The sequence below is a fragment of the Amblyomma americanum genome, chromosome 2, assembly GCF_052857255.1.
Source record: "Amblyomma americanum isolate KBUSLIRL-KWMA chromosome 2, ASM5285725v1, whole genome shotgun sequence".
NCBI classification, from domain to species: domain Eukaryota; kingdom Metazoa; phylum Arthropoda; class Arachnida; order Ixodida; family Ixodidae; genus Amblyomma; species Amblyomma americanum.
The window spans coordinates 205,259,760-205,274,855 of record NC_135498.1 but is presented as its reverse complement, the minus strand read 5'-3'; the positions used below and the strand labels follow the sequence as shown (position 1 = coordinate 205,274,855).

Here is a 15,096-nt window from a genome sequence, read left to right as displayed (position 1 = left end):
GGAAGCCTCAATCGCGCTTTGAGGCACGTGACGGTGGTGAGAGAGAGATGTGGGCTGCATGCGTTTCCGCTGACAACGTTGCGGCAGACCCGCGGCACTGCAGCAATAGGTCGCAGCAATCTCGCTATCAATCATTGAACTGCTATCTGGTGAAACGCAAAGGCGCCCGTGTGCTGTGCGATGTCAGTGCACGTTAAAGATCCTCAGGATGTCGGAATTAATCCGGAGCCTTCCACTACGGCACTTCTTTCTTACTTTCTTTTTTCACTCCCTCCTTCATCCTTTCCCTTACGGCACGGTTCCGGTGTCCGCCGATATGTGAGATAGATACTGCGCCATTTCCTTTCCCCAAACCCAATTTTTTTTCAATTCTGCAGTGTGACAGGGTGGGCGCGCTGCTGATTCCGCCTACAGAACGCACTCAGCTTTACAGACGCCAAGCTGCGTCTAGTCGCCCGATTCACCACAGCTTTCGCTTTCTAACCACGTTCAACAGTAACGAGAACGCAGCTATTTTTTTTCAATATAAACATTGACGCTAGCCGCAGTGGAGAAAAAGTTCATTATAAATTTTCATTATCTGGTGCGCGATGGGGGCAAATATCTCACTTTGTGTCCCCCTGGCCGCATAAATGGACTCTAGAGATAGATTTCACGTACCACTCAGCGCAAGACTTTAAGAAATTTGTGAACGTAATTTTGATATACCATGTTGAATAGGCACTCCATGACGCTACATGAAGAACTGGTAAATATGAACGCAGCATGCTGCTGCCGTCAGTTCTCGCCTGAGTTTTTTTGCTAGCCTGAAACAAATTTCTGCCATATCCACGAGTTCTCCTATCGTTATATCCATCACAGAAGAATATATACAACAAAATGAATTCTACAAAGGCGACAAGTTTGTAGGTACTGGTCATTCAAGAGCGCAAATGAGACGACGACAGTTTGCATTTAGGGCCTTTCATTGTTCCTTGTTTTATTCTTCTCGTCCCCTAAATATGGAAGCCATTGTTTGCAATTGTGATATGATAGATTTGTGATGCCTGCCTGCTGAACTGTATACTGAGCAGAGGCTTAATTCTTCCTTCTTGCGTTTGCTCTGGTTTCTGTAAATCAGAAAAAAACAAATGATGTGAAATGAAATAAAAAACAACAGAAGGGCTGGTATCGGCATGCACATGCAGTGGCACAAAGTACAGAAAGGATCGGTACTGGAGACTAGTCCTCGAGGTTTCAAGCGCTGCTAATACTAGGGACTGTACGAGAGAATTTTTGCACGAGAAATATATCGGAGAATTTTTAAAGGGAATGTGCAAGAAGTGCGTTTTTAATGGATTCCAGGGCACTTTGGCATTACATCAAACTCGATGGCCGATTTCTTAGCAAAATCAGCCATCATTGGGCCTGTTTTCAACGTCGTTCGAAACCTTACCTTGCTGACGAAGTCCTGTTATGAACGTTTCCAAGTACACCAGAACTTCAACCAAGAGCCCATACTTGCTACAGCGGACTATGAACACTTGAAATTACTATGAAACGTTCGTTCATGTACATGAAAGCAATGTGAGGTTGCCATGACGCTGTTGCGCGGCAGGATTCCTCGTCTCAATCATTATTTATGCCCCGTTCTGGGTTTACGCTGTCGAATCAATATGCGTCATGCCAGGACGTTGAAAGCTTAGACCATTTCACCCTCTCTTTCCGGCGGCTTGCACGACAAAGAATTGGATATTTGATAATTACCCTTGCTCAATTAGGGCTGCCGTTTACTCTCAACGTCCTCCTCTCCTTCGATGCAACCGAGAGGTTGAACGCTGGAGATAGGATTGAGCGGACGCAGCTTGTCTGCGCTCCGTGGATTTCTTGTCCTGTGCGCGCAAGATCCATTCGCAGTTTCACATTTTTGTACGGATCAGACGTATAACGTCGAGGACTACTCGTGGATACGCTTTGATCCCAAGAAGTGACTTTCTTGGCATTATGCGGTACTTTAAAGCCCAAGCGAAAACGTGGGATCGCTAAGCCTCGCAAGCACTTCGGCACCGGGCACGGCGTCCGTTGCCGCGTTCGGCCTGACCAGCGAGCAGCTACTCCGCTACGGCTTCGACGATGGATGTGGCCCACACCCATGGCTACGACCCCGAGTCTGGAGGATTCGGAAGTGTTCCGAGCAGCAGCAAACAAGGTGAGGGGAACTTTGATAATTCACAGCCAGAACCTGGATGGAAGACGATATACCTCAGGGCAGGACAGCGTGCACAAGGGCACTGGGCTCCGAAGACATACGATGACGACCCGAAGTCACCAGCAGCGGATCCCACGAGCCGTAAAAGGCCCCCGAGACTGCCTGACCTCGACAAGTATGAATTTAAAGTGATTATCAAGCCGAAAGACCGTTTGGACCTAAAAATGTGGGGTGGGAGTGTACACCCACTTAACGTCGCATTCGAAAACGCGTTACGTGGCAAGACGCTACGCGCCAAACCTTACATCAGAGTTATCGAAGAGCAAAACATCATCATCGCGGCAACTTCCCATGTCGAAGACGCCACAGTACTTGCGAAGATCGATCACATCAACCTAGACGGGAAAAAGTACCACCTCAATGCCTACGTGAGAACACCGCAAGACTCATGCAAAGGGGTGGTGCACGGGATTGACCCCAACGCATCAGACAGAGACCTAGAGAAAGACTTTTCCTCAGAAACCCACGAAATATTAGGCGTCCGAAGGCTCGGCAGATCCAACTCAGCGGTGATACTGTTCAGTGGATACAAAGTCCCTTTCTTTGTTACGTACGGGTGGATCGAGCGAAAATGTTTTTTTTATAGGAAAACTAGACCGTTTTGCGTACTGTGCGGCAGGGAAGGACATAGACCGGACGTCTGCCCCAGCCCAGCAGAATCGAAATGTGACTCGTGCGGCAAGCTGAATCCCGGGGAAGCTCACGATTGCACCCCAACTTGTGCGGCATGCCAGGGGAATCACCACACCTACTCAAGGGAATGCAAAGCAAAGTTTCTGGATCCCATCAATAAGCCTAGGAAACATCAACATTTCGATGATCAGGAAGAGAAACCGACAACCAGTGGCACCAGCAAGAGCTACGCGGCAGCTGTACGCACCAGCCGAAAAGAGCAGTTCGACAAGAAGGAATCCAGAAGAGCGGCCTCCAATTCTACGTCCAGGTCCAGGTCAAGATCTAAGTCTAGTCAACGTCGCAACTCGTCAGGCCGATCCGGAACGGAAGAGTCAAGACATCATAAAGAGCAGGGGACCACCAGGTCGGTCTCCTTTGCACCTAAGGCGGATCCACCGGCACAGGAGACGCCACGCACCCGAGAACGCGGACCGTCTTCTGAGAAGCAAGAAGACTCGACACATCGTAAAGGTGGGCTATGCTGGGTTGCCTCCATCCCTCCCCGGAAACGCGATATCTAAGGAGTTTAACGACCTGAAAGCAGAAATTATTCAGCTAAAAAAAACAGAACGAGGCGTTGCGAGCTGAACTTAAATTGGTCAGGCTGCAGTCACAAACAACTCACGACAAAACACCCGAAGCCCTGCCAAACTCACAGTCAGTTTATGAGCGCGTCATTGCAGAGCTGAGGGCTGACACAGAGGAGCAGAATAAAAAGTTCCTGCAAGTTATTCAGATGGTCAAAAACGAGCTCGCAAACGAGTCCGCCAACACTAGGAAATACAAAAACTCTGCCATTGCCACAGTCCGAGACGAATTCAAATCGAAACTCAACGAGTGCAACTTCAGAAATAGGAAATCCAAATATGCCGACAGGCACCCCCTTCCAGAAGAGGACGAATAAGGACCATGGCACATAGGGGACAGGAAACAATTATTTGGCAATGGAATTGTCGGGGCTTTAAAAAGAAAAAAGCAAGCCTTCAATTTTTCATCGACACGTCGGAGGCGCCACCTGCTGTAATAGTACTTCAAGAAGCAAATACGGTCATCAGCATGAAGGGGTACAAAACTTTCCAAGACGAGCATAGCCTAGGAATACTTGTTCACAAGGAGTTTACCGCAACGCTGCAAGAACCGCTAACCGAAAATATCGAACATGCTTACATTGAAATTCTTCCCAAACACAGGGGAAAACGCAGCTTGCACATACTGAACGTGTACAGTCGCCCCAGGGACTCAAGTCGTCAGATAGCCACGCTATTTAATAATTTTATCAAGAGGGCAGGTAAGGACCCCCTCGTCATAGCCGGTGATTTCAATGCGCCCCACCAAGCATGGGGATATCACTTTAACAGCCCGAAAGGCAGGAGGATCCTTGAGATCGCTAACAGAGAAGGGCTCACAATCTTAACGGATCCCCTGCATCCCACCAGAGCGGGTAATAGCGTCAGCAGAGACACCTGTCCCGATCTCACGCTTGTGAAAAACTGCCTGCAGTCCACCTGGTCTAACACTGGCGAGTCCCTGGGCAGTGATCACTTCATCATATCCTGCACTGTTCAGGGAGTTAAATGTCGGAAACCATTTGGCAAGGCTAAGATTGTGAACTGGGACAAGTGGAGAGAGGAACTCGCACGTCTCCCGGACGAAGATATCACAGATATTGAGGCATGGACAGCGCTGCAGATGAAAACCGTCGCCAGGCATTCTGCGACAGTGAACACCACGGAGGAAACTCCGGCAGTTGACCCGCACCTGTTACACCTGTGGGAAGCCAGGAGATCTCTGACAAGGAGGTGGAAAAGGCAAAAGTTAAATCGCAAGCTGAAGACCAAGATTGCAGAACTCACCAAAGAAGCGGATGACTACGCACATAACCTCGCTAACCAAAACTGGCTCAAGCTGTGTGATGAGCTCAACGGTAAAATGGGCACGGCTAAAGCATGGGGACTCCTCAGATCCCTTATCGAGCCGAACTCAAACCGGAAAGAGCAAACAGACACGCTCTGTAACGCCTTGCACAGCTATAAAGGGGACAACGAAGCCCTCATTGCAGAACTTGCACGGAAATTCCTCGATCTGGGATCCTCGTACCCTCTCCCTGCGTACACCGGTGCACCCAATGAAGAGATGGACCAAGACGTAACGGTTGAGGAACTGAGGGCAGAGCTTGACGTCATGCGCAAGAACACCGCTCCTGGACCGGACCAGATAAACACCAAGATGCTCTTTAATATGGATGACATATCTTTAAGAAAATTAGTGAAATACTTCAACACGCAGTGCTGGCACAAGGGCCAGATCCCCGACTCCTGGAAATTGGCTTTAGTGCGATTTATTCCCAACCCCAATAAGCCATGCGATATTGATCAATTACGACCGATCTCCCTGACGTCGTGTCTGGGTAAACTGTTCGAGAGGGTCGTGAACGCCCGACTGAAACGACTCCTGAGGAAGACTGATATCCTCCCTGACACGCTGTACGTGTTTAAAGAAAAGCTGTCTACACAGGATATTCTCCTCCGTATCAGAGAGGATATTCTGGACAACCCCGGTAGATGTCAGGTCAAGGCCATCCTTGCGCTCGATTTAAAAGGGGCATTTGACAATGTCAACCACCAGGGAATACTGGATGAGCTTAACAGCGTCAACTGTGGTGACCGCACATATAATTACGTGAGGGACTTTCTCTCCAATAGAAAAGCGTCAATAAGTATTGGTGATCGGACCTCCTCTCCGTTCAATCTAGGTTCCAAGGGCACTCCGCAGGGAGCGGTCTTGTCTCCGCTTCTCTTCAACCTGGCCATGCGTGGGCTACCAGAGAAGCTAGACCGCATCCAAGGCATTGAGCACGCTATATACGCCGACGACATTACGATCTGGTGTTGCAGCGGTAATAAAGGGGAAATTCAAGGCCGGCTTCAGGAAGCAGCGAATGTCGTGTGCCAGCATGCGGCGAGGTATGGGTTAACGTGCTCTCCCGAGAAATCAGAGTTACTCCTGATCGACCGTGGCAAGAGGCAGAATACGGGGCTTTTGCCGTCCACTCCCTCTCTCGCCATTACGGTCCAGGGTATGAGCATTCCGATCAAGAAAGAGATCAAGATCCTGGGAGCCATCATACCCAGCGGCAACACTAACACCACTACAATCAGACAGCTCCAAGCCTATTCCGAACAAGTCTCTAGAATGCTACGCCGGGTAAACAAGAAAAGAAATGGGCTAAGAGAGAAGGAGGCCCTAAGATTAGTTCAGGCTTTCATTCTCTCTAAACTAACATACGCCACCCCGTACTTACGGCTTAGCAAAAAGGAAAAAGACCAACTAGATGTTATTATTCGAAAGGCAGTTAAGACGGCGCTGGGACTCCCTTTATGCACATCCACTGAGCGCTTACTACAGCTGGGGATCCATAACACCATCGACGAACTAATAGAGGCCCACCGTGTAAATCAAATTGTCAGGCTTTCAACATCTAAGCCTGGCAGGAAAATATTACAGAAGCTGAGAATAAGTCCACCCCGGGAAGTCGCTGACAAGATCGACATGCCCATGCAGATGAGATCACACATTACAACTCACCCCATACCAAAACGCATGGATGAGGAATATAACAGAGGACGGAGACTAGCCAGAGCTAGACACCTCTCTAAGCGCTGGGATGGAAACAAGGACACGATCTACGTCAATGCGGCTGGACCCGCTAACGGAGTCGCGGCAATTGCAGCAGTTTCACCCCGGGGAGATATCATTGCAAGCAGCCTTATCCAAGCGGTGGATACCACATCGGCTGAAGAAGCAGCTATCGCACTAGCGATATCAAAGAACAGCGAGGCAACGGTTATGTCCGACTCACAAGCAGCGGTACGCAATTACCTCAGAGGCCGCGTTGGCGCTCCGTGTTGGGAAATTTTGGAAAGGTCTAATCCTTCCAACATCCAGATCTTCTGGACGCCAGGGCACCTCTCAACGACGGGCAATGAGGCGGCCAACACAGCTGCTCGAGCTCTCCTCCTCCGAGCATCTGGCACGCAGCCTCTCTCTGACATACTTGACAACCCCTCACCCTTACTAAGCTACGCAGAAATTACGGAGTACTATAAGATCACAAGAAGGGAATATACTCTTCCTCACAAAACCCTAAGTAAATATGAAGAGCACATAATCAGGCGACTACAAACTAATACTCTGCCCAATCCTTACCTAATGAGTAAATGGTACCCAGAAACCTACAATTCGTCCTGCCCCTTCTGTGGAGCAGTTGGCACACTCTTTCACGCGGTTTGGGAATGTCAAGAAAACCCAGACTTGGACAACAATCCCGATCCGACTCATGAGCGCTGGGAGGCAACCCTTCATAGCCACCGCCCACTCGACCAGAAATTGCTGGTTGAGAGGGGCGGATTATGATGGCGACCAATGGGTTCTCGTACTGAACCCACCCAGTTTTTGTGCTCTGAATAAATGTTTTTCCTCCTCCTCCTCGATGCAACCGACAAAAGGGCATGCTCTTAGGCTGGTGTGTGAGCTTCTTCGCAGGTATGTTATCGAGACCAGGAGATTTTTGTGTTAAACCTTCTTTCGCTTTGAAGATTTGTTTATTTATTATTATTTCTTTTTCATTTATTCTAACACACACCACTTTGTTTCCTCAATTTTCATACCAATCTCCTAAAAACCGCTCAAAATTCGTTTCTCGCTTTCCCTTAATCCTCTTTTTTTTGTTTACCAACCGCTTGAGAAAAGCCCGGATGGCATTTTATCCTGTTTGGATCTGCACCAAACCCTGGCTAATACAATCAGTGGGCATGTGCCATCGCTTCTGAGGCAACAAAAACAATCGGCATGCCATATCAACCCAACAAATGAGGACATGGAGGCGGCGCTGTCAAGCTTTCGCTGGCGAAGCGGGCAAGAGCGCAGGCGTATTCTAAATGGTCTTCTAGAAGATCATCTGAGGACCCCACCTACAGATATAGCAATAGCCACTGATGCATCGCAATGCAATGAAAAAGCAGGTGTGGGAATATTTTGCTCGCATTTAGACTGGTCCTTTTCTCTGCGCCTTCCAGATTTCACCCCTATTTTTCAAGCAGCGTTTCTAGCAGTTGTACTTGCTCTACGCAAGCTAGACCCCTCTATTACAGCAGTTGCAGTAATCACTGATTCTTTATCTTTGTGTTCGTCCCTCGCTGCACATGTTGACGGTCCCATTTTATCAACTTTCTTATCCCTACTTCCTCCGCATTTCAGCCTTGTTCATTTAGTATGGGTTCCCGGTCACAGCAGTGTGACAGTAAATGAGATTGCTGATAATCTCGCAAAGGCTTCCCTCAGCGGCCCCGTGTTGCCAATAATCCCGGCTACAGCCTATATTACAGCATCTAGATTTCGGCGACGTGCGTTTTTAAGCACGCAAGACACATCACTTTTAACATCGGCGGATTATGAGCACCTTAAATATTATTGGAACAGGAAAATTTGTTGCTCTCGGCAGCTTGAAGTATCACTGACGAGGCTGCGCTGCCGCATCCCCCCTCTAAATTTCTATTTACACAAGTCCGGTTTGGCGCTCTCTCCCCTTTGTGCATTTTGCCGTGAGCCTGAATCTATTGAACATTTTTGGCTGTATTGTCGCCGATTCAACTGTCTGAGAAAAAGGTTGCTGGAGGAGCCCTTGCAGCATCTTGGCCTTAGTTTGAGCAGCCCGCTCTTCCTATCATTTGGCACCACCACATTTGGGTTCAGCCACAGATCTGTTTGTACCGCTGTCCTAAAATTCCTGATAGAATCTCACCGACTGCCTTGCTAAGTGTTCCAACCTTTTCTTTTATATCAATTATTACATTTTGACTAAATCATTAATATTTAATCCCTCTCTTTATTACTTTTCTAAAAATTTTAAAATCAAAACACTCATCCCTTTTCTGTTCATGACGAAAAATTCACCGGTGTTGCGCTCCCACGTGCTTTTCGTTGTTGTTAACTGCGTTCAGGTGAATAGCCACCCGATTCTTGGCCGATCCCCCAGTGTGGGTATGTGCAATCTTTTGATAGGCTAACAACAACAACAACAACAAAATCCAACGGCCTCCTGGAATGAGGGCCCATCCAACTAAATGTGATTTCCTCTGTGCATTAAACATTTTCTCCCTCATTCAGGAGTAAATGCTTTTTGGAATAAAAAGCAATAAATATACGCCTCGCCAAAAAAAAAAGAACATTGAGCGCAGCCGCACTTATAATCCTCGAATCAGGGTTGGTTCCAAAAAGAAATTAAGAAAAAGTAACAACTAGATAGAAAGGAAGAAAAAGATATAAATTGAAGACAAGAGGCAGTGGCTATGCTCTACCATGAAATCCAATTTAAATTCAGCAATAGCGTCACTCATGGAATACTAATACAAATGTTAGTAGATTCGTTCTAGTCGTGTGTGTAATAATATCAGTGGGTGAACAGAGCAGTTATGTTCTCCAAATTTTAGTGTAAGCCATGACCCCGGCAGGGGCCAGTCACGTACATTAGGTGCGGCTGCGCTGATGTTCATCTTATTTTACCCAGTGGGTGTGTTATATTGCTTTTCTTTGCTACAAACGTTGACTTGCAACTGAACGCTTTTGTTGCTGTCTTCTTACTCTGTCTCCGTCTTGCGCACACTCTAAAATGATTAATAGAAGCAAATGTAAGTATCTTAATATATGTCTCCGACAGTAAGTTGACTCTTTAAATAAACTGTTGCCTTATTACTCATGTCTTCTGATATTTCACGACTAATTGATAAGATGAGGACGCAAGATGAAGGACCCCCCACCCCCAACCACACACAAACACAACACAAAAAATAAGCAACGTGTATCGTCCTTCGTGTTGGGTCCTCGTGTTTCGCGCTGCTTCTGAGGCGGTCCAATCCAGCGCGCCCAGCTTTGCGCCTTACAACAGAACCAATGTGGCTGTGTGGTGGGAAAAAAAGAAGACTGGTATGTTACTCTGGCCATCGCTTTGAGGCAACATCATCAGCAGCTCGGGGTGTGCGCCATGCCTGCGCGTTTTGACGCTTGCCGAAGTGTTGGCAGGTAGAAATGGCTACTAAGAAAGGTATCGACAGCGTTCGAGAATATTTCACCGACGAGGAATGGAGCAACATGCCCGACACGACGAAGCAGCGCTACGCCAACTTGAAGGAAAACTACGATCTGATGGTGAAGCTAGGTAAGCGGCCTCGACCTTTTCATGCTGTGCTAGTTCACAATGCACTGACTGCATATAGTAATGTGCACAGAGCCGCCTGCTGAACCAGCCAACGAAGTAATTACCAAAGGGCAGGATAAAAAACTGTAAGCGTGGCGCCTGCGCTTGTTCACAAAGCATAAACAATGTAACCGCTTCTCGCCGTACAGACTACGCAACGGAGGTCATCCCCGGACATCGGAAACCGTTACCCGTGACTGCTTTACGCGCACTTATAGATTCCGCATTGCTATAAAGAAGCACTGTGTGAGACCTTAAAGCCGACAATTTTTAACTGCTCTAAAAGTGCAATCTTCCGAACAGAAACCTACTTTACACATGAGAGGCAAGCAAAATGGCTGCTTTCGCCAAGTAGAATGGCTGCTTTCGCCAAGTTGATAACCTCTTTGGAGAGCCAGGTACACTTTGAATTGTACGTACCTCAAGTGTTTTGCCAAGTGTTTTCCAGGGTTTTGCCACGCTACAACATCGAGAGGAGCATGGCAAACCTAGTATATTGGCCACGTTCGATGCACAGCATACTATCGCCTAAACAGTAAGCAGAAACTATATAATTCACCTAAATTCAATTTTATTGTCTGTGAGGTATAGGTATTATCTGAACCAGCGGCAGGGTAGATCGCTCATGGATGGTTAACGTATTTGTCAGGTGCCATTGTTCGCACCAAAGGCTGGGGTGGGGAACTGCGACTGACAGCGACAGATTCTCCAAAAATTCTGAGTTAGAAGAGAACTCATTCAGAACGATACCATTAAGAACAATGAGATAGAAAGGATACACAGTGCAAAATCATAAGAACGGTTAGAGTGGTACAAGGAGCAACAAGGAAAAGAGTTAATACAAAGCAAAAGCAGACAAAAAGGAACACAGACACTTTTTAAATCAAAGAGGAACACACACACTTAATGGGCAGACACAAAAAAAAGTGCTGCTGTTTTAACGTAGTAAAACTTAGTAGACGTGCGGAAGTATACGTTTAGCCTGGTATTCAAACGATTTCAGCAAGAGTCCTTGCAGCGGAACCGCCACCAAGCGGAGCGTGCATCAGCAATCGTAGTGGGTAAAACGAGCGAACTGCGCGAAGGAGGCCCAAAAGACGCACGCACAGTCTTGGTGGCGCATATTGAACGAGGCAACTCCGCGTAAGCCGCCGCGCGCTAACGACGCAAACAACGTAGGTGCCGTGGCGCCATCTACCAGCACGGCCAGAAACCAGTTCCTGTAGCGCGGATCTCCCTCAAGGTCAAGCTTTACATAATTTTCTTGCTTAGGGTTCCACCCCCTTGTAAAGTACTTTCGCATCAAAACAGGAGAAAGTACAGGCAGTACAAGGACGAAGCGCTCCTTCTGTGTCCCTCTGATGTCCGTGTCTCTCTCGCTATAAGCTGCCCTCCAAGCCATGACTTACCAACTAGCCCGAACTTCCGCCTTGCGAAGCACACGGGACGAAACGACCATTAACTATTAGGAGAGTAGCCGATGTCCTTCTGGTTGAGCAAGTAAAAGTAACGACATGATAACTGCCGCACTGGGAACACAGGAGCACCGAAAAGAGCTAGTTAAGATTCTTTTACATAAAAACGAGTGGGACAACTTATAATGGTAATTGACGCGATCATTTAGGACCATAATGAAAACCTCGGCTAAAATGACAAAGCTCAGGGTAAGTATGGAATTGGAAACATCGTTGCATTAAGTAGAGCGCACAACGAATAGATGTCATCCTGCAGAAAGCATGGATTAAACGACGACGGACAAACTACTCAAGGCATACACTACCTGGCACACTGGGTAAACTGGATGCAGCTGAAGGAAGAAACGTTACCATAAAAAACATTCAGAGCACAGAATCTCTACATGTAGAGAAGCACATGAAATAAAGCATACATGATGGGCAATATATAAATGCTGCGAAATTTATAGATAAATATTGCACAGTAACATATTGCGACTATGTACTCAGTAACATCCCGTAATGAGCAAAGGAAAACACAAGAAGGAACAAAATTTGTGCTTCGCGAATTATTATGTCAAGCGTTACTGAAAGATAGGAAGAGCGAAGATGAGAATACCTGAAGGCGTGAAAAAACGTCATGATTAAAAAATTAATCTCTGCGGGTAAAGAACAATAAATTAAAGAAGAGGGCTTAATCGGGCTGGTTTGTGCATGTTGATAACCGATTAAACGTCGCTAACAGAGAGGGCGGAAGAGGAACGTTTGTGTCAGCGTTCTCTTCCGTCCTGTCTGTTAGCGCTGTTCAATTCGTTTCCATCAGCCATGGATTAATCCTTACTCTTTCTTGCTCAAATTCTGGTTCAGGATATGCGAAGATAGTGGGTGGAAATAAAATGGCAAATAAAAAGTCTCCAGATATTTTGTCCTAGTTCTTGTATATCCTCGAAATTGCGTAGGGTGCGCTCTTCCGAAGTTTCATGCCGGGTTCATTGAAGGCAGGCGAAAAGAAATCTCTCATTGAAATAACTAGGACAAAACGATGATAAAGATGGTTGATTGGGCGGTTCTTACCTTTATATTGTTATCTTATTTCCCTAAGGCACTCTCATGCATTATGTGAGCAGACAGCTAGTATAAAATTATATCCACACGATTGATTCTAGGTTACGCCCAATAGCCGTAGAAGGATACACCCGTAATAGCACGGACTCCACACGAGCTCTAAAAGTCTTTCGACATATGTTTACAAAGCTGATGAATTTGGCTATATATAGCTGGACTGACCCTTAGTTTTTAACGGAATCATCAATGTGTTCCGACAAGGTCATATGCTGAACCAAGAGCAAGCCCAGATATTTAACAATCGGAGGTAGGGGCAGCTGGGAGCCTGTTAAGGTGAAGCAGTGAGGACGATAGACAGATATGAATCCCTACAATATGGCCCTCTTGTGAGGTTTCCTGAAGCCCAGGAAATATCTTTTTGTTTTATTAAAATAAATTCATCACTTTTTCTACGCGATCCTAGAGGAGACAGGGGCTTTGTGACAAGACATGTGGGCTGAATCAGAACGGTATCGCCCACGTACTGCTGGATGCAGGCTTTGAGATTAAGGCTGCATAGGTCGTAGACATAAATAATAAACAGTAGTGGTACGCGGACTGATTCCTATGGGACACACTATTTCAATGCGGGAAATTACTGTGAAGACGCCTAATTCTAACTACATGAAGCTAGTCGAAGCACCTTTGTAATTAATTATCATCATCATCATCCTGACTACACCTACTGCAGGACAAAGGCCTCTCACATCTCTCTAATTAACCCTCTCCAATGCCAGCTCCGGCAACCTTATCGCCGAAAACTTCTTAATCTCATCCGCTGACCATTCTGCCGCCCCTCCTACGCTTCCCTCTCTTGGAATCTAGCCTGTTACCCTTAAGAACCATCGGTTATCTTGCCTTTGCATTACATGTCCTGCCCAAGCCCAATTCTTCCTCTTAATTTCTAATAGGGTGTCATTAACCCGTGTGTGATCCCTGACCCACTCGGCCCTCTTCCTGCCTCTTAAAGGAGTATAGACACCAAATATTTCGGGTGCTTGTATTGTTTTTTGTAATCATGCGTGAGGCGCTGTTATGGATGAATACCATGTAGTATTCGCTTAAAACCGCTAAACGATTTGTAATCAATTTTCTTTGTCGGGCTATTTCTGCTTCGGTTTCATTAGCCAAGCGATAACTTTGACGTCAACGTGTGCTTATAGGTCACCCGAGGCACGAAAACCTGCAATATAATCGCTGCTCCATTCTTTTTAATTCATTACAATGCTAAAGCCTGCCGGCCTGTTCACACGGAAGGACAGAGAATGTAGAAGCAGCGATTGTATTGGAGCTTTTCTTGCCTGACATGACCTATAAACACATGTTGACGACACAGTCATCGTTCAAACGTTGGAACCGAAGCCGGAAGCGCATGACAGAAAAATACAATTATAAATTATTATGAAGTCGTAGGCGAATGTGACGCGGTTATTCTTGAATGGTGGCGTCTTCCGCATCGTTGTAGAGAATAAAACATGCCACCAAACTTAGGTGTCATTTCTGTTTTAACGTTACACCTATCACTTTTAAATAGCTCGCTGCGCTTTCCTTAAGCAAAGCCCTTGTCATTGGCCTTCTCGTTTCTGTCGCATAGGTCAGTACCGGTACGATACAGCTGTTGTGCACCTTTATCTTGGGGAATATTGGTAAATTACCATTCATGATCTGAGAGAACCTCCACCCCATTCTTATTCTTCTTGTTATTTTCCTGTCATGACCCGGATCTGCGGTCACTACTGACCTAAGTACACGTATTCTCTCATAACTTCCAGCACCTCGCTAGCAATTCTCAAATGCCGTTTCCTCTCAACACTGTTGTACATAACTTTTAGTTTTCTGCTTGTTTATTTTAGGCTTCATACATCCCAACAGATTTTCACCCTTGCTATTCACGCAGCTCTTTCGTGCAAAGAGCGAACATTTGCACTTACAAAGCGTGACTAGGCAGAAAATGACATATATGTTAAGTGTGTTAAAAGCAATGCGGTAGTGGGCTGGCGTCGGAACTGGGCGTTCGCTACTGCTCGGCCAGTTTACGCGAAGCGCGTAATCGAATGGACGAGAATCCTCGATGGGGACGGTCAGCTTCGAGTCATACGTGGACGGGTGAAGTAGAAGTTCTTGACTGAAGCATTTATTGTAACATCAAACATTTACCTTAGTTGGTTCTTTGCATCATAGTGTGCGCTAAGAAACAGAGGGCGTTGTAATATTAACTGAGGCAATTTGGCACGACGCAGTATCAGGGGCCGCTGTGGTGTTGAGTTACTTCGCACATCTTTCCTTCATGAGCGCTGCCATTATAATGGATTAGTTCCATTGATCTATCTGTCCGGTTACGAGTGCCATGCGAGATTGGGCGG

General features: G+C 46.6%; 1 protein-coding gene across 1 annotated transcript in view; it reads left to right on the top strand.

Moving 5' to 3' along the window:
• Positions 1-9,938: 9,938 nt before the first annotated feature.
• Positions 9,939-15,096, top strand: part of LOC144122111 (histone-lysine N-methyltransferase PRDM7-like) — a 253,642-nt gene continuing 248,484 nt past the window's right edge. Inside the window, exon 1 of the mRNA XM_077655632.1 lies at positions 9,939-10,136. Coding sequence (XP_077511758.1) covers positions 10,007-10,136 — 130 coding nt within the window. The 5' untranslated portion in view covers positions 9,939-10,006. The remainder of the gene's footprint in view (positions 10,137-15,096) is intronic.